At 41.5% G+C, this 26,041-nt stretch overlaps 1 protein-coding gene across 1 annotated transcript in view; it reads right to left on the bottom strand.

The window, feature by feature from the left end:
* Positions 1-271: 271 nt before the first annotated feature.
* ANXA2 (annexin A2) overlaps positions 272-26,041 on the bottom strand; it is a 44,949-nt gene continuing 19,179 nt past the window's right edge. Inside the window, exons 4-13 of the mRNA XM_055319664.1 lie at positions 17,143-17,237; positions 13,442-13,555; positions 10,109-10,199; positions 8,871-8,950; positions 7,379-7,438; positions 5,094-5,187; positions 4,373-4,468; positions 3,856-3,914; positions 2,003-2,125; positions 272-637 (exon numbers count right to left, since the gene is read on the bottom strand). Of these exons, the coding sequence (XP_055175639.1) occupies positions 578-637; positions 2,003-2,125; positions 3,856-3,914; positions 4,373-4,468; positions 5,094-5,187; positions 7,379-7,438; positions 8,871-8,950; positions 10,109-10,199; positions 13,442-13,555; positions 17,143-17,237 (872 nt within the window). The 3' untranslated portion in view covers positions 272-577. The remainder of the gene's footprint in view (positions 638-2,002; positions 2,126-3,855; positions 3,915-4,372; positions 4,469-5,093; positions 5,188-7,378; positions 7,439-8,870; positions 8,951-10,108; positions 10,200-13,441; positions 13,556-17,142; positions 17,238-26,041) is intronic.

Genomic DNA, 26,041 nt, shown 5'->3' with positions numbered 1-26,041 from the left:
CCACATGTGGATATGGAACATCTGAAATGTAGAGCGTGACTGAGGAACTGAATTTTTAATTTTATTGCATTTACATTAATTTAAATGTAAATAGCCACATCTGGATAGTGGCTACCATCTCGGACAGCTGAGTTCTAGAGCTTTATGCCTCTAGGGGACAGCTTTACCAGCTGAACAATACAGGCTTTACCCATGTTTTATTTTTATTTTTATTTTTTTACATATGTTTGATTTTTAAACAATTATGCTGAAGGCAAGGTCAATAAAGGACTTGTTTATAATGTAAAAATTCAGTTTATTCATCTGTTTATGACACAGTACACAAGAGGCAAAGTGTTTCACATCATAGATTTCACTTCCAACTCCTTGGAATGTTCATTTCTTTGGCTAAAAGGAGAGACTAGACATGAGAGGCAGGCAATGCTTAGGTAACTAAAATAAGGATGGGGAGGGGGCTATGCTAACACCATCCTCGCAGGGATGGGCATAAGGGGACTGTTAGTCACAAGCTATTTTCTAGAACTGTTAGCTGCAAACAAAGGGGCACCATTCCTAGACGCTCATGCCGTGGTGGGCTTCAGTCATCCCCACCACACAGGTACAGCAGCGCTTTCTGGTAGTCGCCCTTGGTGTCTTGCTATAAATGGGCAAGGAGAAAAAAAGAAATTCAGTATCAGAAAAAAAGACCCAAACTCTGCAATAATGCAGAAGCAGGCTCAAAGCACACAGAGCCTCCCCTTGTTAATTAACAGTAGCAAAAAAAGACTCCGAGGTACCTGCCCGGACACAAAGACTCAAGTCATCATCAGCAGACCCTCAGGGAGTCTGGCCTAGAGGACTAGGGGAGACCTTCAAGTAACGTGATCACAGGGCAGAGAGAATGTGAGGTACCAGGGATTAACAGAATGAGGAATCAGACCCACATCACCTGGCCTGCTCTTAATGCTGTGAGGCCCTGCAAGCACCACCACTTTGCTCACTGGCCCTCACGCTTCCAGAGAAGATAAGGTACTTTCCTGCCTCACTGAGATGTTTCCAGGACTGTTCAGGTCACGCAGGAATAAACCAGTGAAGTGAGGAAACATGTGCCCTAATAAACTTGGGTACACCAAACGCACCTCAAAATCCATCCTTGGTGACCACTGACATGCCTTTGAAAATTTCAGGGTCTTTTAGAAAGGGGGGCTGCAATGTCTGTCTGAAGTACACAGCCAGGCCCCACTGGGAGTGTAGCCTCTCTCTCCAGAGCGTAGGCTCCATCTCTCCAAAACAGAGAGACTAAATTGATGGGAGAGATGGAAGTTCTGAGTAACTAAACATTGCCAGGCCTATATCAGAGGATTTTCAAAAAATGGAAACAGTTGACTCTTTAACAAAACAGGGGTGAGGGGTGCCAATCCCTATCCCTATTTCACCCCAACATATATCGGCATATTAACTTCTGACTCCCCCAAAACTTAACTATTAATAGCATACTGTTGACCAGAAGCCACACCCATAACATAAAGAGTCGATTAATATTTTTTGTCGTATGTATTATATACTGTATTCTTACAATAAAGCCAGATAAAAGAAATTATTAAGAAAATCATAAGGAAAGTACATTTATAGCACTACACTGTATTTATTGAAAAAAATCAATAAATCAATCAGTGCAGTTCAAACCTGTGTTGTTCAAGGGTCAAATGCATAATAAAATTTAAAATTTAATTGATCTCAGGCTCTTCAGGATAAATCTTACAGGATCATTGTCATGAACACCAATTATCACTGTGAATAGCAGATGTGGGAAATATAAAATATTTGCCTGTCTCTTTTTAGATTCTAGGACAAATCATAAATGGCACTTTCAAAATAAACCCTTGTTATCTGATGACCAGCATCTCTTTCCCAGTGAATTAGAAAACCACCACTTTGGACACCATTCTGACAGGCCACCAGCCTGGGGATCCAGGGCCTTCTGTATGGTCAGGCAGGGCTGACAGGTCACCATAGGGCTTACCTGGATGTAGTAGTACAGGGACTTGCCATACTTTCTCTTGAATTCAGACCTAATTTTCAACATGTCCACTTCACTGCGAGAGACCATGATTCTAATCAGGACTTTATCACGAGTCCCCTTGCCCTGAAAGTCAAGTTGATGTTCCAAGTTACAATTCACTGACAATGTTAATCTGGCAAGTTTTCTCTTTCTTTTCTTCTTCTCTTTTAAGATTTTATTCATTTATTCATGATAGACACAGAGAGCAAGAGAGGCAGAGACACAGGCAGAGGGAGAAGCAGGCTCCATGCCAGGAGCCCGACACGGGACTCGATCCCGGGCCTCCAGGACTGCACCCTGGGCCAAAGGCAGGCACCAAACGGCTGAGCCACCCAGGGATCCCCAATTTGGTAAGTTTTCTTACATGTGAAACTCATCTGGGTTCTTGATGCTGCCCTCCACGAAACTACTAAGGTAACAATGAAACTACTCCTTTAAGAAAAATGATTATATTAGGGCCTGAGTGGCTCAGTTGGTTGGGCAGTTGACTCTTGATTTCGACTGAGGTCATGATCAAAGGGTTGTGAGATCTCAGGATCTCTGCCCCTCCTATGCTCCCTCTCTTTCTTAAAAAATAAGAAATTAAAAATAAATTAAAAAAAGAAAAATGAGCATCCTGGAATTCCAAACATGTCAGGATAAAATCAGCACAAAGCCCCACTTTGTGCACTCAGTAAACTTGTACAAGCACTAACTACTGCATGGCTCAGTTTAAAAAGTACATGAGTTTACATATGTAACAAAAAATGTCCTGCTCTTGGGACTTAAAGAACACATGCCACCACATTTTCATTGTGGTTCTGTGGAATTTTGAATGGTATAAACAGTAAAGACCACTGAGTTTACTTTCAAGAGTCTCAGACCAGAGGCACTGAGGAACAGGTCATATCTAACACAGAACCTGAGGGAGATGGAAGAGGTAGTGTGGACAGGGATGACCCAGGATACCACAAAGCACAAGGAACAGTTGAGGCATAGAAAATGGGATGAAAAAAGAAAAAGAAAATGGGATGAGATGGTGGGAAGAGACAGTCCATCCAAGAGATAGTCACAGTGCTGCCTTTGGAGTCAGACACACCCAAGTTCCAATCTGGCTATGTAACATCAGGCTAGTTGAAGTTTTCTGAGCTCTAGTCTCCTGATCTATAAAGAAAAAAACATGGGGCACCTGGGTGGCTCAGAGGTTATACATCTGCCTTTGGTTCAGATCATGATCTCAGGGTCCTAGGGTTGGGGCCTCTCTTTGTGGGAAAAAATAAATAAATAAATAAATAAATAAATAAATAAATAAATAAATAAATAAATAAATAAATAAATAAATAAATGAAATGAAATGAAATGAAATGAAATGAAATGAAATGAAATGAAATGAAATGAATAAATAAATAAATAAGCCAGCCAGCCAGCCAGCCAGCCACATTGGCTTTTTGGTAATGATTTCGGATGAAGTAAGTAGCACAATGTCTGTTGCACAGTGGTTGCTTGGTAATCTCTCCCTTCCTTGTCTGTCTTTATTTTGGGGTCATGAAAGGCAATCCCTGAGAAATCTAAGCAGGAATAAGACACGATTACCATCTGGTACTTTATGTTCCACCTGCTCACAAACCTACCTTCAACTAGTTGGGAGAGAGAGAGAGAGAAGAGTGACTTATGGTCTTCTCATCTGTCAAATACAACTACAGCTGACTGGTGCACTCCTGTCCCTATACAGCAGGGGCCCTTCCACCATCTACTGGTCAAGGAGACTTAGTTTGGATCACGAGAGAAGAAAAGCCTAGGGTGGAAACATGGACCTCTCAGCTGACAGCCCTTACCTTCATGGAGTCATACAGTCGGTCAGCAAAATACAGGGGCTTGTTCTGAATGCACTGGACTGTGGAGAGAAGAAAAGGGGTCAGCTGTTCCTCTCCTCACCAGTGAGGGTGAGGCCCTGGCCTCAAAGCACAAACAAGATAACCTAATGTAAGAGGAATGGGCTGTAAAGTGGGAAAAACTAAGGGAAAACTGGGGATCCTCTGAACTCAGCTCCACTGTCATTTTAAATCAGGGGACCCTGAGAGCTGCAGACACCCAAGGTGACATGTTAGCTTCCCCAGCAGAGCCCATTTACTTGTCATCTTATTCTTCCTGGGCAATTCCTCACATCTTAAATTTATACTGTGAAGATTATAAAATCACCCAAATCATGTAAAGGAGCCACACCTCCCCAACACACTTGAATTAATAGGATGGCCACTTATTATTTCTGCTCTGGCACAGTTTACTGAAAGCTGATGTCCTGGGTTGGTAAGGGTTGGGGGGGGGGACATGGGGGAGGCCATATTTGCTCACCCAGGTTCAGGAAAGCATTTTCCAGGTCTCCTTTGACCTCCTTCTTGATGCTCTCCAGCATGTCATAAGGGCTGTAGCTCTTGTACCTTTCAAATACTGAGGAAAAGCAAAAAAGCAATTACTATAACAGAGCTGCTAATCAAAGCAGTAATCACTCATATGATTATGCACCATGATAAAAATAAATAAACAAATGAGAATGATCATAGCACCTTAGATAGTTACAGATTGCCATGATGGACCAGAGCTGACACTGCACTGGTTGACTTGGGACAGCTGTACCAAGTACCTGTACTGAATGGCACTGCCTAGGTCACATATTTTGACCATCTTTAACTCTAAGTGGAACCTATTCTACTTGGAAGCAATGATATAGCATCCAGAAAAGTCCATTACTTTAACGAATATGGCAAGATAAAATGATCCTGGACAAGAAGGAGCAACAAGCTAAAGCATCAAATGTGGAAAATATTTAGGAAAAAGGAGGATCCAAATGGAAGAGAAGGGCAATGGATTTGGTGATGGAAAATGGATGCAACTATGAGGTACAAAGCAGAGAGTGAACTATGTTCTGGTTCACTCCATGGTATGACTCCATGAAGAGGTCCATGTTTGCATCCTAGGTTTTTTTTTTTCTCTCATGGCCTCAACACAGATAACCAGTAAGCCTGGCTGAGAGGACCATCTCTAGGCTCTAAGACCTCCTCAGTACAACACCCACCTTTCTGGAGGTGACACACACTCCTCTCGGTCATGATGCTGATCCACTTGGGCACATCAGTTCCTTTCCTCTTCACTCCAGCATCATAGAGATCCTACAAGCACAACCAACCAAGGAAGTTGACTACACGATCCAAGATAAGGTCATAAACAATGTCATGCAAAAACCCACAACTCATACGCTGAAAATGCCAAATGAGAAAGGATGATTGTGCTGAAGACACGAGCAAAAATGTATTTAGGGCAGCCCAGGTGGCTCAGCAGTTTAGTGCCGCCTTCAGTCCAGGGCCTGATCCTGGAGACCTGGGACAAGTCCCATGTCAGGCTCCCTGCATGGTGCCTGCTTCTCCCTCTGCCTATGCTTCTGCCTCTCTGTGTGTGTGTGTGTCTCTCGTGAATAAATAAATAAAATCTTAAAAAAAAATGTTGTATTTAAGTCAAAAGTCTTAATCAAGAGCACTCTTCCTTAGGCACAAACACAGCATGAGGTGTGTGCTGTACACAACTACTTGCTTAAATCTCAAAGAAAGAACCAAGAACTTCTATTCCTATAGAGAAGGACAAGCAAATGTTCATTAGAATATCCAGCCCTCCTTCCTTTGCTACTTTTGATAGCAAATAAGCTAATGGTTGCCTGCTGAAGACAGCTACAAATCAGGTACCCCCACCCAAGTTTCATAGAGCCTCAGGAAGTCTCATTTTCAGTTTCTGGAAAATTTAGGGGCTAAAAGTAATGCTAAGAATGGCAGGGAGGGACAGAGAAAGACTTACACATGGGTAAGATACTCATTCAGTGACCACTCACTATCTAGGAGCTGTAAAACCTACCTTCTATTACTTTATTTAAAACCCTTCTCTAGGGATGTCTGGGTGGCTCAGCTGTTGAACCTCTGCCTTTGGCTCAGGTTATGATCCTGGGATCCTGGGATCCTGGGATCCTGGGATCGAGCCCCGCATTGGGCTCCATGCAGGGAGCCTGCTTCTCCCTCTGCCTATGTCTCTGCCTCTCTATCTGTGTCTCTTCTGAATAAATAAATAAAATCATTACAAAATAAAATAAAAGGCTTCTCTACCTCCTGCTAAAAGTGCTGTGTGAAACATATTGAATTTTACTTTATTTTATTTTGTAATGATTTTATTTATTTATTGAGAGACAGAGAGTGAAAAAGTGGGGAGGAGCAGAAGAAGAAGGAGTGGGAAAGATAATCTCAAGCAGATTCCATATCGAGTACAGAGCCCGACGTGGGGCATGATCTCATGACCTGAGCTGAAACCAAGAGTTGGATATTTAACCAACTGAGTCACACTGGTATCCTGAAACATACTGAATTTTAAAACTAAAATGAATTTAAATTAATTTTGTTCTACAGCTTTTATAAAATGCTTTGAGATAGCTGTTGACTGTCTGGGAAAGGTATGCAGTTCATAGTGATCTGAATCAGTTTAATAAACAGTTCTTAGTGATTATGGGACTAGAACCAGCACAAGTACTATTGCAATACATCTTCCTATACCTGGCTGTGCCTCTAACGTCTCCTTCCACTCTGCCATATTGTTTATTGGTATTTATTTACAGCAAATACACACCAGTGCACACAGCCTTATCATATCCTGCAGAATCTGGTACTTCCATACAAGCAAAGCCTAAATAAGCATATGTGAGTCAGGTATTGATCTTGTAATTAACACAAGTATCAAGAGCGAATATCTCATAAAAACAACTGTTCCCAGAAAGTGAAAATGAAGCTCACAAATTCTTTGACATTCCTCCCTTCCAAAAGTGCACCTATTTCCCTTTGAACTGACTATAAGTTACACACAGTGATTCACTTCTAATAAAGAGTATATTAGAAGTGACACTGAGATTCCTGAGATAAGGTGATAATAAGCAATTGGGTCCTCCTTGCTTTCTCTCTTTGGTCACTCACTCGGGAAAACCAGCTGCCATGTTATGAGGACACTCAAGCAAGCCCTTAGAAAGGCCCATGTGGAGAAATACCAGGCCTCCTGGTCATGTGGAAAGGTGATCATGAAAGTAGATCCTCCTGATGCGATCAGGCTCTCAGATGATGTAGCCCTGGTCAATACTTTGGCCCCAGCCTCATGAGAGGTCCTCAGCTAGAACTACCCAGCTAAGCCACTCCCCACAGAAACTGAGAGATATAAGTGTTGTTGTTTTAAATTACTAATTTTGGAGGTAAATTGTCAGGAAGTATCAATAACTACTACAGAATATCTAGAGATTTGCTAGAAAACAGAAACTCAAGCAAGAAGCTTGGCACTTACCCGGGCATCTTGGTCAATCAGTTCATAATCGATGACAGACCCATCCTCTGCTCTTCTACCCTACAGAAGAAAACAAAATTCAGAATATTAAATAAGTTTCTTTGTGTGGTTTAAACTTGAAAATTTTGTTTTCTCTCTAACTCATGTAAAGAATTATTTAATTTACAGAACACCCACACACTTACAATTCTTCACTTTGAAGTCTAGACAAGATCAAGAATTGGCAAAATACTTGAGGCAGTGAAGTTGGGTTTGTGTGTGTGTGTGTGTGTGTGTGTGTGTGTGTGTGTGTGTGTGCCTCACCATCATCACCCACCTCCTGGGATAAGCATTTTCTAGAATTCTCTCTACCTCAAAAAAAAAAAAAAAAAGCTAATGATACTTAGTTCCTTCCCTCAGAGAGCTTACAATCCAGATGGAAAAATAAGCTTGGACAACAGAAGGTAAAACAACATAGTGATCCATGGCTTAAGACATAAAATGTAAGAGAAGGGAGAGATCTGTTAGTACAGTCAGCACTGTCTGTGGACAACGGGGTAAGGCTGAGGTGAACACTGAGGCATGAATGAATGAGGCTAGTAACGGGGAGAAGAAAGCCATTCTCCATGGGACCAACAGCACAGGGAGGGGCGGAGCATGCCGCAGGTCAGTGAGGGGCTGTGCAGCTAGAGGGGAAGGTAAGCAGGAGGGAATCCTCAAAGGAAGATGAAGTTAGGGAGGGGCAGCGCCTAGGGGACTTTTTTAAAGGCAGTTAGCGTTTGGATCTGATGGAGCAGAAATGAGTTTTGATCAAGGGAATGGAATAGTGAAGTGGACTTCAGAAAGATGGGTGGTTGGTGGCACACAGGGCAAGGAGTTGGCAGGGAGGGCTGTGTGGAGGTGTTACAGTAATGGAGATGTGCATGGGCAGGAGGCAGCATACAATCAATCATTTGTCATTAAGGTTCCTGGAGAAAATAATTTCTCCTCCTTCCCCTGCCACATAGGCCTTAAATGGCACACTGGTCAGGACTCAGACTCAGAAGGAAAAGCCTTTCATCCACATTTATGTGTTAATGTTAGCAAACAAAGACCCCCTTTCCAGGTAAAGGACTACTTGGGCAAATCCTCTCATAAGAAGTGAGAGCAGAGAGAACGAAAGAAAAACAAGAGGGTCACTTCCCATCGGGTCCTATGTGCCATAGATAGAGACAAAGTGACCTTCACCAAGTCACGCGGTGAGGGCTGGCACATAATCCAGGCCAGGACTTGAGAGCTCCCTATTCCTCCTCTGGCCCCAAAGTCCACTTGACCATGCGGTTTCCCAGGATAAGAAATCCTATTATACAAAAATGACAACTCTGCAGTGACAGTGCAAACCCACTGTCAGAAATGCAGCTGGAATTTCTGATGCAGGCACAGAGGATTGAGTTAATTCACTCCCAGGTATAAAATGAGGTATGTGACTTGCCTTGGGAGGAAACAAGGACAGAGAAATAAACCAGAAACCAACCTTTGCAAGGGCAACCATCAGTTTGCGGAAGTCACCAGATGTGTCAGAAATGATGTCCTTCTCCAGATCGGTCTTGTACACTTTGAAAACAACACATCTGGTTTTAGGCTTCCTGCCTGTGCAGCCAGCCACCCACCACCCCAACTGCCCTCACCCCACCAGGCATCTGAAAAGCAAAAACAGCTGTGGCAGCAAGGATGTGTCCACCCAAATGAGGGCAGATGGTCCATGATTTATTTTATGATTTTTAACCTCATAAAACCAGAGTCAGATGTTATTATCAGTGACAGGAGATAGACGGGGCTGGATCAAACCAGGCATCCTCAAGCTCACCTTTGATCAGTGACCTCTTTTGTAGCTAAAATATTGTTTCACAAACTTCTTGACTATGAATGCTCACTTTGAACATGAAAAAATGTGAAAAGCTACACACACACACACACACACACACACACACACACACACCAACTGTGCTTTGCTATACACTGAAAGAGGAAATGTACAATGGCAAAAACTTGTAAGAATTAAAGAATACTTTTGAATGAATCTATATTTTATTATTCAAAATAGCTTCTACGTTGAAACTTAGTAACACGTACACATATAAGCTATATCATTTATTCTACCCACAGCCTCCTGTAGTGCTTGGTGCACGCAGATCCACACATCTCTTGCAATAATTATCCACAATCCAGAATTATGAACTTTTTTTTAAAAAAAGATTTATTTATTTATGATAGACAGAGAGAGAGAGAGAGAGGTGCAGAGACACAGGAGGAGGGAGAAGCAGGCTCCATGCCGGGAGCCCAATGTGGGACTCGATCCCAGGACTCCAGGATCACCCCCTAGGCCAAAGGCAGGCGCTAAACTGCTGAACCACCCTGGGATCCCCGAATTGTGAACTTCTTAAACAGAGACTGGAAAACACCCAATCCATTAAATCCATGTACAATGCTTCCTACTTCTCCCATCAGACCCTCTTTTTTTTTAATTGGTTTTCTCTCCTTTCCCTCCTGCCTATCCTTTTATAGAAGTTCTAGTACAATATAATTAGCAAAACACAAGCCACAAAAGAAGGTGAAGAAGAGGGACCCGGACCATGGCAAACCCCTGGACAGTCCAGAAGGCATTCTGCATATGTAATCCTGGCATCCTATTCCCAGTGCTAGCCCAGGCAGCCATGATGGGGTCACAGAAATTGGGCTGAGAAGCTGCATCAAAGAACTAGGGCTACTCACTTTCCTTGTAGACTCTGTTAATTTCCTGAAGTTCTTGGTTGGTCCTTGAGCAGATGATCTCAATGAGGGAGTCCTCATCAGTCCCCAGCCCCTGTGAACCAGGCAAGACAACATCAGCAGGGAAAGTCCTCTTGGCCCTTAACCTACTTCTCTGTCTCAATCAGGTAAAATGCAAACATGGATCGGTCAGTTAGCACACTCCTTTCTATAATCCTATGGAGGGGATCTGTACTGTATTGTCAGCACAATGTAATGCTATTTTCTATTTCTTTAAAAAATGCTTCCAAAAAAAAAAAAAAAAGTTTTACCAGAATAAAAGATGGTATAAGTGACATGTCTGAGCTCAACTATATTGTTGCCTTTTGGTGATGAGTTTATAAAATGAGTAACTTTTTCTTCTTCCTATTTTTCTTTATTTTTCAAATTATTTTGATTGATGGGAAAATTTTCTTTATTAAACTATCTGCTCAGTAATTTAACATAAAGGAATATAGAGAGTTTGTTGTCATTTGCAGCCAGCATCACTGGAATGGAATAAGTCTTTTACCAGGGAAAGGTACAGATAAGATAAAATTTTTAGCTTCACCTCTTTGAAATGTAAAATTGGGTTAATGTTAAAAATTTCATTCTTGTACTTCCATTTTTGCTTGATTATTATGCACTCTTCAGGCACTTTCGGGAAGCAAAAGGAAATAATGAAGTGCCAAATAAACCTAGACACCAACACTTTATTAAGGAATAAGAATTTGATCGGTGATGTATTCAAATTTAATATATACACTTTTGAACGTGCCAGATAGCTTGAAAGGACTCAATGAAACATGTATTTCAAAGCTGGCTTCATGATCAAAGTCAAGATTTAATAATCAGGATTCTCTAATACTTGTCTTTCCGAATATGGAAATACCACTTTGAACTAAGTAGAATTACAACTGTTTAAAATGTAAATCAATTATAAGGTGTTAATACAATAAGAAACTTACTTATCCACGCGAAAAATGTGTCAGCTATTAATTAAACTTATTAGAGTTTATACACCCCTGAAAAGTGTAATATAATCTAAACCTTAGGTTAACGGCTAATTTTGAATTTTTTCTTAATCTATGAGCCAATGCTTCTTCTTCCAGTTTTTAATCATGATATGTAGAAGTTCTAGCAAAGCCAAACTTTCTTCCCATCTGAGTGAAAGATCTACATGACATTCTGTACACATGTTATAGAATGACTACTGAGTGTCTTCAAATATTTTAGGGGGCAGGTTTTCAATCTCAAGATGATAGAAATATAATCTAAAAATAACTCATGCATGGAAGAAATGTTATATCCTGACACTGTTAAAATTAAAAACATGGGGCAGCCCGGGTGGCTCAGTGGTTTAGTGCCACCTTCAGCCAAGGGCGTGATCCTGGAGACCCGGGATCGAGTCCCATGTCGGGCTTCCTGCATGGAGCCTACTTCTTCTCCCTCTGCCTGCTTCTCCCTCTGCCTATGTCTTTGCCTCTCTCTCTCTCTCTTTCTTTCTCTCTCTGTGGGTCTCATGAATAAATAAAATCTTTAAAAAAATTAAAAATACGTATGGCAATATAAGTTTTTTTCCATTGCTGATATACCAGTGTTAACCATCTGAGGATTGTAACAGTATTTTTATCTCTGTATTCAGAGGTGACCTTGGCAATTTCCAAAACTTGGCCCAAGCTTCCCACAGATTGTCCACAATTCCTACCACAAGGGCAACTTCTACCATAACATATGGCTAATATTGCCACTGGTATTGCCAGAAGTCAAAACAGATTTTTTTTTTAAAAGCGTAGTTCAGTTAATGTCATTTCGAGCTTTATGGATTTCAGAAGGGTACTCAACTGTGATAGCTAATGGAAGAGCTGGCACAAGGTCAAAGATTCAGTAGTCAAAGCACCTTTCATTAGGCCCATTTACATAGATTACAATGGTGACTGACAGCTCCAGCAGGCCCATTTCAAATCATTAATACCTAGTAATAGATACTAGTAAAATTGCACACATCACAACTAAATAGATTTTTGACGAAAGTAAGATAAACTGATCTGAAGTGATGATGGTCAGAGAAACCTAGGACAGGCTGACTCATCCATGGCTCCAAAAAACCCAAGGTTTGGTTTTCAGGAGTGTTCTCTTATCAAGCAGGATCATTAAATGTTGCTGACATTTCATCATTCGTAATTTTAATTTAACTTCTCTGCAATATAGCCTACTTAAGAAACTCAGAGCCAGTCTGCTCATATAAACTGAGCACAGGTTGGGTTAGGCTGGAGAACTGAAGGAAGAAAGAGATTCCCCAAACAAATCTTGTGGCAGCCCTGAGCTATCAAGTCCTGGGTGATGGAAATGCCTGGTGTGTGAAGTGCCTCACTCACGAGGTACTCTCTGGGGGAAAGAGATGACATGAACTGTGACATCAGCTCTGGTGACAGGCTTACAGCTTGGTCTCTTCATAATTCAGAAACAGGAGCATCACAGAAAATGCACTCGGACTTCAAATGAAAAATGAAAACCATAGCTTTCCTCCCTATCCTGGAGGCTTTACTCAGTTTTATCAGCAGAGGGCAGTGTGAGATTATTCAAAGTGTTACAAGCATACACTATAAAAGGGGTTATATGTTTTGCTGTAAAATGCATTTATGTTATGCATCTATTGCATTTATATAACACTTGAAATTTTAAGCACGCACAAAATTCAAGGAGTTTCTAACCTGGAATTTCTATGATCTAATGTAACCTAAAATTCTAAATAGCTTTGCAAAAACAAAAAACAAACAAAAGAGGCAATTTGTGCTGTAATACTTTGAACAAAACACAGGTACCACTTACAATCTGAAACCACCCTTTGCATGTCCTGTGATGTTCTGACTTTGCCCAAATTTGAATTAAATAATGGGACTGATGGGAGAGGGTCAGAAGAAACACCCAAAAGAACATGGGAAGAATTTGCAAGCTTCACTTGACAAAAGCTCTGAGTTTTACTTTTGCCTTAATATCACAACAAATCTTTTTTTAAGGAGGAAGTGTAATCAAGGAAGTAGTTTTTCCAAATGGTATTCCAATTGCCCAGGTGCCAAGCAGTAGCAGCTGGATAACTGACTTCCCAGCATCATGAAATTTCTTTACAGTCTTAAAAAGAGTAATTGAAATATTTTTGGTACAAATCCTAAGACTTATAGCTTCAGTTCATTTTTTAAAAAATGGTTCCAAATGAGAATTCAACAAAACTGAAAATCACCTAATTATACTCAGAAAGCTGTAATTCACAAATATTAATGGCAGATTTGACAGAGATTGCATCTCACATATGTTTACCTTCATGGAGGCTTTCAGTTCAGAAGCGTCATACTGAGCAGGTGTTTTCAATAGGCCCAAAATCACGGTCTCCAGGTGGCCGGACAAGGCTGACTTCAATGCTGATGCAAGTTCCTTAAGAAAAACAGGCAAGAACATGGAAAATGGGGTTGGGCACCAAATTCCCTTTAAAACTGGCGAAGACCAAAGCAAGAGGGATACATTTGTAAAGTGGGTTGTGACTCCTCGACCACTTTGGAATCTCAGAACAAACTGTCCCTCAACTGCATTCCTTTCCACAGACTCCAATGTCAGAAACTAAAAGATGAGACTTTGCTCTGACAAAAACCTGTAACATCCATGCTGACTGAGCCACCTTCTCGCAGTCCTTAAAAAGAAGCCAGGGCAGTATGCAATGCCTCAGAAAGCTAGGCATGTGGGGGCACTTAATAACACACTTGGCAAGCGATAACCACTCATGGAAGATAGAGCACCTTCCAAGGTCAAGGCCTCTGCTAAGAAGAAGGTGGTGCAAGTAGGGACAGTAAAAGCTGTTTGTGCTGCTGGGCCAGAGGTGGGTCCTAAAAGTCTCCGGAGGAACTAGAAGCCCCACCATGGGTGATAGTTGGATGATGGAATTTTCCTATTCCAAACGCTTCATCTAAGACTGAGACAACATCTATCTGTCCACACCAAATCTGGGCAGAGTTGACAGAGGCAAAGGAAGACTGAAGCCCCCATTCACTCCCTTGGCTTCCCTGCTCTGTATTATTTTTAAAGGTTTCCACTGTCACAACGTAGATTTTTAAGTTAGAGATCGGAGTCAGCACCCATGTATGCAAATACCCAATTCAATGGTGTTGTTTAGAGCCACTTATACTGGCGACTAAACTTCCTACACATCAGGAGCACTGAGTGATGCCTGACCTCTCCCACTGCAATTAATTTCCTTTCTTTTCACTTTTTCCTTCCTATTCTCTCCCTTCTTTCTTTCTCCCCTGCTTGTCAGCAGTGTCCCATGGCATCTATAATAGCTAGCCCCTAGAAGTATTTGCAGGTGCCAGGTGGTGATGTACGGTCTGCTTCAGGAAGAATCTTCTCAAATCCTTCATAGGTGGTGAGATCTGAGATGGATCTTGGAAATCACCTGGCCCACCCCTTCCACCACCTACTCTCGTCTGATTCCCGGTGCCCTAGTAACACACAGCACTTAGAAAGGGACTTGAAAAGCAACACCTTTCAATTATAGTACCAATTTTCCAATCTGGAAATTTGAGGTTAGGTAATTTCAAACTTAGCCTACCCTTGACACCCTTCTACCCATTCTCTGTTCAAACCTCAAATAGCATTTGAGTACCTACTGACATCTTCCACTTCTATTATAAACTCCTGTCGGTGTTCAACTTTCTGCTTCTCATAAGGTCTAGCACAGGGCTTTGCATATTACCATTCCTTTTTTGGAGAAATTTGGCATCTGCTTGAAGGTGAACAAAACAGGGGATCAATCCTCTTCCCCAGCTCCTCTCCACTTCTATTAGTTCTGCCCATGCTGTTTAAAGGCTCGTGACATAGGCAGCCTCAGTCCATACCCCAACAGACTCTATAATACAGGACTTTCTCCTTGATTATGCAAACAACTCATTCAAAACACTAAGGTTCTGCTTGCAAAATCTCCTTCGGAAATTTATCTCAAAAAATGTATTTTTTTTTTAAAGATTTTATTTATTCATGAGAGACAGAGAGAGAGAGAGAGAGAGGCAGAGACACAGGCAAAGGGAGAAGCAGGCTCCATGCAGGGAGCCTGACATGGGACTCGATCCCAGGTCTCCAGAATCAGGCCCTGGGCAAAAGGTGGCACTAAACCGCTGAGTCACCCAGGCTGCCCTGTATCTTTCTATACAGGATGACAATCTCCCTTAGCCCAAGACTGAACGACATCCAGATCAGTAGGACAGGGGCGCCTGAGTGGCTTAGTTGGTTAGGCGTCTGACTCTTGATTTCGGCTCAGGTCACAATCTCAGGATTGTGAAATTGAGCCCCGTGTCAGGCTCTGCACTGGGCATAGAGCTTACTTGAGATTCTCTCTCCCTCTCCCTCTGCCCCTTCCTCCACTCTCCCGTCTCTTTAAAACAAAACAAAACAAAACAAAACAAAACCAGTAGGAAAATAAGCTGTTCCCAGTTGACACAAAACCTGTGTGGTCAATGAACTCTATACGATTCTGGTAATATCTTGCATCCAACAGGTTATGTGAGGGCTTTGTTCCCCAATTATCTAATTTGAAATCAAGATCCAGGCTTCTATATTTCTGGGTACACTTATGTGTACACACTCAAGTGTGTTCCAACACCCCCCTTTCTAAGTGACAAATGAAGGAGCAACTATATGCACACTCCCCAAAGAGATGAGCCTTCTGCTCCAACTGGAACTCAGCCCTACCAGGTCCCAGCTCCTTTTAGAAAACTGGAGAAATAAAACGCTCCCCTCTCTGCCTCACTACAAAAGATTATAGAAGTCTAGTTGGAAAAAGAATGTTAATGCACATAAGATGATAGGAGCCAGACTCTATGTCCTTTCCAACTGTTTGAGTAGGTGGGGGTGGGAGCTATGGCAGGGCTTGACCTGCAACTTTCAGAACCCTGGTGGTCATGTCAACTCCAAGAAAAGAAATGTCTTTTCCAGAATCCTTCCAGCTCACCTCCACTGTGGCTATGAGTGAAAGCCGTTAAGTCAAACAGAAACTGCAGGAAGCCACGCTTACTGCACTGTCCAAGAATAAATCAAAAGCTTTTAATAGCAAGAAGTTAAAAATAAAGCATCCCGTCCTTAAAAATAAAATTTCCTAACACTGCAACAAAATAAAGGATGAACAAATGCTTGGTTGCTCCTTAACCACTAGTGCACAAGCAAGGGAAAAAGCACACAAAGACTCTTTAAATAGTGGGAACATGGCATGTTGAAGATAGTAGACCAAATGAACCACTAACTAAGCCCATTTGCAGCAAAGCTCTTAAGAATTCAAGTGTTTTCTTTTTAAGAGTAAGAAGAGCCTATAAGGATTAATACTAACTAAAGGCTAGTGTCCTAAGATTAAATTAGAAACATCTTATCGAAAGGGCAGCCCGGGTGGCTCAGCGGTTTAGCGCCACCTTCAGCCCACAGCGTGATCCTGGAGACCCCGAGATCAAGTCCCACGTCAGGCTCCCTGCATGCAACCTGCTTCTCCCTCTGCCTGTGTCTCTGCCTCTCTCTCTCTCTCTCTCTCTCTCAAATAAATAAATAAATAAATAAATAAATAAATAAATAAATAAAATATTAAAAAAAGAAAAAAGGAAACATCGAGAGCTAGCAGAAATCATAAAGATGAAATGAGTTGCTACAGGTAGAGAACTACATGCCTGGCACAAAGCAAGCATTTCTAGAAATGATAGCTGTTATTGTTCATGTTCCCTGGTCCCTTCTAACCCTGTTCCCAGCAGTATTCCCTCTACACCCCCTGGTTGGAGGATGGCATGGTCTTTAGGGATAAGCTCCAAGCACCCCAGGGACACCTGGGGCCATGAGTGTGTAAGTGATGACTCTTTATAAGAGGAAAACCTCAGATACCCAAGAGTTCCTGAGGCTCTTGCCGGGACAAGTCAGAATCCATAAAAAGAAAAAGCAATGGCTGAGGAAATGAAATTCAACAAGGAATGCCCTCCGCCCCCTGAAGTTGCTTGTACCTTTTTGGTCCTTCTCTGGTAGGCAAAGGCAATGTCCTGTCTCTGTTCATTGCTGCGGTTGGTCAAAATGTTGACAATGGTGACCTCATCCACACCTATGGAAATACAAGCAGTGAACAGTTATCACCTATGCGCTCTAGTCCTTCAGGCTAATGCTGAAGGTTTTAAACAGTTTTTCAAAATGAAATGTATATACTGCTTTCCAAACTGAAATGCCAGGACATCAGGGGTTGTTCTTGTCAGTACCCTCCACCAAATGTGTTTACCCAATTTTTATCCTGACAGCCGCAAACTGCAAGCCTAAATGGACCTTTTGAGTATCTGCAATGAAAAAAACTATTTTATTCATAAATTGGTTTCTGGAAATCAACTGTGGGAGGGGTGTTTGTGGGGCTTTGGCAGTCAGACGGAACAACAAAGATTTAGGAGGATTTTAAATGAAGGTCCCCAAATTGCCATTTAACTGGGGATTTAATAGACAGTAACTGTGAACTGAATTAATAGAGACAATTATTTATATTTATTGCAGGATTATGGCTATATAAGCAGCTAGGTATAATTTCTATAATTATAGAAACTGTCATGACAAATGAGTCAGATTTAATATGGCAGTTGTATTTTAATAGCATAATTGATTAATACAATCATACTTATTGAAGACTAAATTGTTTTTTAAGGAAACTAAATGTTCCACTGCTTTTAATCTTCAATGGGCAATTTTAATAATCAATTTTATAACTTTATTAAAAAGAGTAAGTGTTTTAATCTAAATTAAATCTAAATTGGGAGTTTTAAAGTGCCTCCAAAATATTTTAGTACCTATTTTAATTGGAACATGTGTATTTACCAAGATAAGCAATGCCTTCTTGTATCTGAAAGTTTCCAATTTTATATCAGAAATACTCCTAAAATACCATTTAACTTAAGAAAGCCTGATTTTAAGAATTCAGAAAGTGAAGGGTCTCAACTCCTGACCGATTATGAACTTTGTTTAATAAAGGGAAGAGTCTTTGTCATAACTGGATAGTTAATTCTTGGGTGAGAGAGACAGCAGCTAAGCCCACAAGGTCACATGCAAATGGCCAACAGCCTGGCCTAAAGGAAACCAGAGGAGACCCAGAGCAGCAGAAATGTCAGAATTGTAGTAATGCTTTGAGGCAGAGGCAATGAGCAACGTGACAGAGAAGGAACCCTCAGCTCTGAAGCATGTTAGATCAAAATGCATAAAGTTAGATTTTCTGGGTATAAAAATAAGTAACATTTATTTATGTGTTTATATACTCATTTCAGAGGGAGTTCATACCAGTACGTAAATCAGGTAAGTGCAGCATCTATAACTTTAGCTCCAACTTTTAGAGTACCAATGTCAACAAAGATATGTAATTGTTATATACATGAGATTCAGTTGCAAAGATGATTTCAGCATTATATAGTCTCAAAAAATAAAGGGAAAAAAGCCCCTATGTCCAATAAGAGGCTGATTAAATAAATGTTCTTCTATCCATATAATAGGATACTGCAGTCATTTAAAATGATGGCATAGTGGTGCCTGGGTGGCTCAGTTGGTTTAGCATCTGCCTTTGGCTCAGGTCGTGATCCCAGGGTCCTGGGATGGAACCCTGCATTGAGCTCCCTGCTCAGCAGGGAATCTGCTGCTTCCTCTCCCTCTGCCTCTCCCCCTACTTGTGCTCACATACACACGCTCTTTCTCTCTCTCAAATAAATAAATTAAATTAAATTAAATTAAATTAAATTAAATTAAATTAAATTAAATGATGGCATAAAATATTGACATGGAAAAATGCTCATGATATACTGTTAAGTAAAAAAATAACAACAAAAAGCAGGTGGCAAAGCAGTAGATGCAGTATAACCCAATTACTGTAAAATACATGTGCGTGTACAAGAAGAATATCTAGAAGCCTTTATATCAAAATTTTAATTGTGATCATGTGAGTGGTAGGATTATGGACACTGTAAAGTTTTCTTTCTTCTGGTTATATATACTTTCAAAGTTCACCATAACGGCATAAAAAGGGTTCTTTACATACACTGTGACACACAGTCATTGAACTAGAATCAACTAGTGACTTCAACTTGAGAGAATCTTGACATGGTTCTAAATACTTTAATTAGAATAAACATAATATGCATAATGACTACAAACTATATCTATATAATTCTCTTTGGTTTCTGAAAATCCTAACACAGACTACCTTCTTAGTCTTCACAACTAAGCAGTTAAGGATAGGTATTCCTCTTCCTAGTTTATAGACAGAGAAGCTAAAGCTCAGAGAGATCACAACTGTTACATGTGTAAACATCTGGCCTGTTTGGGTCTCAGTTTCTACATCTGCACAAGTAAGGCACTCGAATAATGACTTCTAGTTCTGCTTCTACAAAACACTAACAGATCCAACCCTGCAAGGCTACCCACACACATTATGTTCTCTCTCTCTCTCTCTCTCTCTCTCTCTTTAGATATTCTATGGCTCTAACTTCATGTTAGGACAGCCATTGCTTATAAATGTGTTTTTGCTTTACACTTAACTTTCTTCCTCAAGGGGCACTTTGGTGGCTCAGTCTGTTAAGCTTCTGCCTTCTGCTCAGGTCATGATCCTGGGGGTCTTGGGAGAGAGGCCCCCATCGAGTCTCCCATTCCCCCCATAAGACTCCTTGCTCTGCAAGGAGCCTGCTTCTCCTTCTCCCTCTGCACCTCCCTCTGTTCATGCTCGGCTCTTGCCCTCTCTCAAATAAATAAAATCTTAAAAAAGAAAAACGAACTTTCCTCCTCAAATCTGATAATGCTAGAAAACAACAAAATAAATCATATCCTCAAACCTCAATTCTAGTATTTCCTGAATGCTATTTTGGGGCTGCTGACTGACCTGAACACATAACAAATAACACCGACCCACAGAAATTATTCTCCTTTGGAAACAAATGCAAAATTTATGTTTGTGTCAAAAGGTGGTCCTAAGCCCACCTGAATTAAAATTACATGAAGCATGTATTAAAGCACACAGTCCCTCGGACCATACCTGAGATCTACTGATTAAAGGCTCCTTAGAACTCTGGAGCAAGGAAGCAGCATTTCAACTAGCTCCCTGGTCATTTTTTAATTGAGAATCACCAAGAGAGATGGATAAGCATGAGGAATGGAAGAATCTTTAGAAATCTGCTTATGTAGATGTTTAAGTCACTTCTACCAAGTGATTCTGTGAGGTGGAGGGTCAACTACAATTTCAGGAAAAGAAGTGCTTACCTTTGTCCAAATAAACCAGGTAAGAAAAAACACCTGAAGAGTTCACTGCACAAACTGCAGTATAGTCCACGCTTTTAGTCAATGAAACAGCCTTTTGCCTTTCTGTTCACAGCAGCTAAGCGTCCAGTCAACAGAGTCAGAATTCAATCCAATTATTGGAAATCCCCATAAAGAGCCTGAGTGGTTAACCTGAATCTCATGTAGGTGGCAGCAACTATGATAGTCTGAAGGAATCTAAATGTATTTTACCTAAATTATTTACCAAGCAAACAGCCTGCTGAGATGCAGCATCCAACATGCTGGGACCCCTTACAAGTGAACAATTTGATCCATTACACAAATGCTAATGCCAGCAACTACAAAGAAATGGAAGCTATTTCTGCAAGTGGAAGCCCCCTCCCCCTTCAAAGAACATCACCTACATAAGCTATTTCTCCCATACCATTGTCTGCAAGTTTTAAATTGAACTGGAAAGAGGAAAAAAAAAAAAATCATGGAGCCCCGGATCAATTGCCTAGTCAAAGCCACTTAAGGCATGTCCTGTGTCGTAACACCAGAATACACATTTCTGCCAGTGGGATTTAACCACCTTATCTTCAGAACACTGCTGCTTCCTCTCAACCTGCTATCATAATTGGTGAGGCAGTTTATTCCTGTGGAAAATAGTTCAGCACAGGTTGAAGCTGCAAGGGTCATCCGGTTACTCACCATTTCTGCCCAGGATGAGGCTAGAAGGATGAGAACTGATCACTCAGCCATCTATGTCAGCACAATCATCGTCAACAATGCACAGCAAGTGCCAGGACACTAGGAAAGCTTTAAGTTTAACGAATTTAACATAGGTGCAGATGCCCGGGAGATGAGGCTGTGCCCTCCTGGATTTACACTCTCAGATCTCTTATGTTCCAGTGTATAAGTAAGTGTTTGCTGGGCAGAAGGGGCCCAGGGGCTAAAAGAAACTATGCGGGCAGGGCAACAGCATAAAGGAAAAAAAAAAAAAACAACAAAGCTGAATAATGTTTCTTTTCCCATTCCATTCCTTTTGTGCTTCATGTGGAAGGTCAAAGTAATCTAAGCAAAGGCTCACAATGGGAAACAGTAATCAGGGTACGGGAGCCTACAGAATGTGGGTGAGAACACAGTAAAATCTGTGTTCCAGGCAGATTTTTAAAACTGATAGAAGTTCAAATTTTCAACACTGGTAAGGAACTAAGACACAAATTTATTTGGTTCCTGATGGGAAACAACACAGTAAATTTCATAAGCATTCATTCCTTTCATGAAAATGGCCAACGAATCTTAGCAGCTGACTACAAAAACGTCTCCAACACCCTTTAGTCGGGGCATCCGAAAGGTCAGTCACTGCTCTAAATGCCAGTCAACATGAAGCACTCAGCACGGTGCTTATGTAGAAGACTTTTAAGTCACGTCTACCAATTGCTTTTGTGAGGGTCGACTGCAATTCTAGGGACAGAAATGCTTACCTTCGTCCAAATAACCCAGATAAGAAGTAACGCCTGAAGAGTTCACTGCACAAACTATAACACCTGTGCCAAGTGATGCCACAGGAAAGCGCCATTGACAGCAGGACTCAAGCAGAATACTCTGGGGTCTTGGGTCTCTTAAACCATCCACCATATTTTTGAAACATAACAAACACTTGCAGTCTAAAATAACGGCCAACTCCAAAATCATAAAATCAGCCTCCTGAGTTTCCTCCTCCTCTCTGCGGGTGGAAACCCCAAATCAGCTTCACATCTGGCATTCCATGGAAAATGTGTCTTTTATTGTCCATGGCTAGGAACCAAGAGGCCATTCTGAACAGGATGCTGACTCACATCTGCCAAGACACACTGGCTGCACAAAGAAAATGGATTTCATTTTGTTTGATGAGAGCTCAGGAGGCCCTCAGGGTGTGGCTGACTGGTCAGAAAAAAAAGATTCCTTATCTAGAAGATAAAAACCATGCCTCAGCTTACATTACTGGGGATATAGGTATCAAACTTCAGAATAAATCATCTCTGTAAAGGGAAGGTCAGCAGCAGGCCACAGAGAGAGGCAATCCATGCTTGTGGCCATATTTTATCATAGTAGCATCAGCCACTCACTGAATACCTACTATGTGCCAGGCACTTACGAAGTGCTTCATACAACTTTGCCATATAATTGTCACCACATCTGTAAGAGGTAGGGGCTCCTGTCATTTTCATTTTACTACGAGGAAACAAATGCTCCTGGAAGGCAGGGATATGCCCCAGGTCACACAAGCAAGTCACTTGCAGAGCTGGGATTCAAACCAAGATTAAAGACCCAGGCTCACTGCATTGGGCTATCTTGCTTCCTGTTATAGAAAAGTAACCAAAAAAATTAAAAATAAGGCCAAGAGAAAGACAGCATGTCCTCCCAGTGTGGCTAACAAGGCCATCCAAGACTGCCTCTCCAGGGTACGTTCTCACTCAACTTGCTACTTACTACCGTCAGGCACAAGCTCTGTGAGGTTACATGTTAACTTGGAGATTATAGTCCAAAGGTTATGGCTTCAGGGCCCTGTAGGACATTAATGGCCTTGTATCCAGCCCAGCAATCTTATCCCAACACTGTTCCCTCAGTGCCTATTAACACCCAGTTTTTCAAATGTCCCTTTGAACTAATCTTATCTCCTCTGAGTTAAATAAATGTTTGACACGTGTTCATCCCCCCATCAATATGAGTCATGTTGGTACCGTTTTGAAATTATACTTTGAAACTTCTTCATACCACACTCCTCTAGTTCCTAAAAATGATTTGGAACACAGCAATGTGTCTATATATCTATAGGACTGGATTTACTATTTACTACAAACATACACACATTTAATAATCTGTAAATAATTATTTGCCAACCACTAACAGTGCATGGTCACTGAACTGAAGAGCTATCCCAACAGAGGTTTTTTTTTTCAACAGAAAGACCTAGAAACACTCCACGAGGGATAACATGGAGAGGGGAGCCCCTCCCAACAACACTAAAATGCCAACATGCCATCTGTCTGCTAGAAGTGACTTCAGGGACAGAGAAGCATACACATGTACACACACACACACACACACACACACACACACATAGTTGTCCAAAGTATCCTTCCCACCATCAGCCACAGTGCTGCCTGGCCTGGAATTCCTGCTCTTGGAGTCACTCCTTGGTATCACTCAGCAGTCATGAGCACTCTGTGTCCAAAGGGTCCTACCAGGAGTTGGATAATCACATGGGGGACAGATGAAAAGGGGAGGCATCTAGATCAGTGTCAGCAACAGATGCTTCAGAAACCATGTAGGGCTCAGAACTGTACTATCTGGGCAACTGAGTTAGCTCCCTGTGCCTTGCCCTCTCATTCTGTAAAATAGATCATGAGAACATTTACTGGGATGCAGAAAGGATGGATTGAGTTAATGACTTGGAGCAAGTCTGCTACCTTCTCCACACTCAGCTTCTCCAATGTAGGCCTGGGTCTTATTTGCATTCGGTTTTGGGGTCAATGAAAATAAGGGCTATGGGCGCTTTTGCCATTAGCAGACATTAGATTACTAGTCCAGTTTCATGATAACCTGTGGCAGCTGCCTGAAATGAGACAGAAAACAAGCACTGCCTGGGGTCACAGGGGGCTGGGGCGCCCGGCACCTCTCCCAAGACTGGCACAGCAGAGGTGTGGTACTGACTCATGCAAAGTGTGGTTTAGCTAAGTGCCTAAAAAGGTTTGGCCCCAAAATCAAATTTCTTCTTTTTCCATTCTGCTCTGATTTCACCTCTGCTGAGTCCCTTAGAAAGGATTTAAGTGCCATCTATTTGTTAATCCCATTGTATACTTCAATAATCTAGAACCCTGCCTGCCTTCCATGCATAATTGTAGTTCCAAAATGCTCCACAGGACCAGCAGGAAAACACAAAGTAGGCCAGCATCCAAAATTCAAACCAAATCCAATTGCAAATGAAGGATGACATGCAAAATGCAAGTGCCATCTTGTGCCCTGCCACTCTATTAGCCTCATGGGACAGAAAATTTTAAAATCTGAACAGATGCAAGAGAAATCAGCATCCTGACCCTTAACTCAGTTGATAGCAAAGAAGTTAATATTTACTGTCTTACCATTGCTGACACCAGAAAAGAAACTGGTTACTACACCCAGTGTCCCTTCGTGGCACTGATACTCAGATTTCCTCAGGGGGAAAGAGGTTAACAATTTTTACAAAAAAAAAAAAAAAAGGCTGAGAGACCGGCAATAAAAGCTAAGGTCTATCGTTAGAAAGGCACCAGGGACTCCATCACCCATGTTTTATAGACTTCCTGGCTCAGGTCTGGCATCTATACACCCATGTAGACAAAGATGGTTTTGAAGAAAATCAGAAAATCTGTGCTCAGAGTAAAGGTGGCCATTGACTCAGCACTGGTCCCCCTTTGTTTCCAGCAGTGCTGTAAAATGAGAACTCAAGCCGAAAGTAAACTTCATCACAAAGGGAAAGGCCTCAGTGAAGAGAAGGCTCCCTTCCTCCTGTTCCCATAAGGGAGGGCGGGAAGGCTGGGCTGCATGAGCTACAAACACCTCTCTTGCAAGCATGCTGTCCTTCAGACCTAAGGGTTCTTGTAGGTTTGGGCCTGCCCCTCCCCCGCCCCCAAGTCCCCTTTTAGAATAGAAGCCACCTTTCAGAGCCAATCTGCCTCCTGGCATCTCCAAGAAAATACATTCCTAATTGCTGTCTCAGCTGAATGAATACTCCTCCAGGTGTGCAGGTGAAACCAAAAATACACGTCCTGGCCTGCTTTTCACTGGCATGGGATGTTCATATTTTTGGCCATGCTGGAAAACATTGGTTCCATTTTAAAAGTATAAGAAAAAAAAAATAAGTGCAAAAACTTGCTGCAGTTACACATCTCTCTACTTGTGCTTATGAGAGGGGGGAAAATATCACCCGCTTTTGCATCCCTTCCGGAGAACACAAATACTGCTAAAATCAAAACTGGCAATAATAATAGGGCAACTCATTTCCCTCCCCTTTGAGAGAGAGAGATAGATAGACCAAAGCTGTACCCGTCTATTGGCACTTACACTAACTCTGGGGTTGTGCTGCTTCTAATTACAATCTATTTTATGTAGTCTGGATTCATCCTTTTCTAATTTAGCTGACTTTCCTTTCTAGTTATTTGGACCCATATGGTAAACCATTCACAGCTGTGTTGTACACTCCACAGTATATATTTAACCCAAGGCCAATCTAGACCAAGAGACTCCTACAGATTTAAGTCTTAGAAACCTCTTGTTAATTAAGCAATATTACTACTTTTGCATGGCTTTATTCAGTTTCTAACTAGACATAAATTAAGGTTAGTAATTGCATAGTCTACCTCAAACCAGAGTATATACAAAACAACCATGCATTTGGTTTAGGTAATATACTCAAGAAATACTGAGATCTCTTCAAACTAAAAACAAAGCAGCCTTATGAGCATGAGCTAAATTCATTTTGTGAAAACAGATCAAAGCTCACTAAGGGACTATTATCCTTTCTGGCTACTGTCCAAGATTCTGAAAGTGTCCTCTGATGCCTCATCTCACCGGCCATGTGTCCCTCTTCAGTGCACTCACCTGTGTGTGGTCTGG

The sequence above is a fragment of the Nyctereutes procyonoides genome, unplaced genomic scaffold, assembly GCF_905146905.1.
Source record: "Nyctereutes procyonoides isolate TBG_1078 unplaced genomic scaffold, NYPRO_anot_genome, whole genome shotgun sequence".
NCBI lineage: Eukaryota > Metazoa > Chordata > Mammalia > Carnivora > Canidae > Nyctereutes > Nyctereutes procyonoides.
Note: the sequence above shows the minus strand (reverse complement) of the source record. Positions and strands in the feature narration are given on the sequence as shown.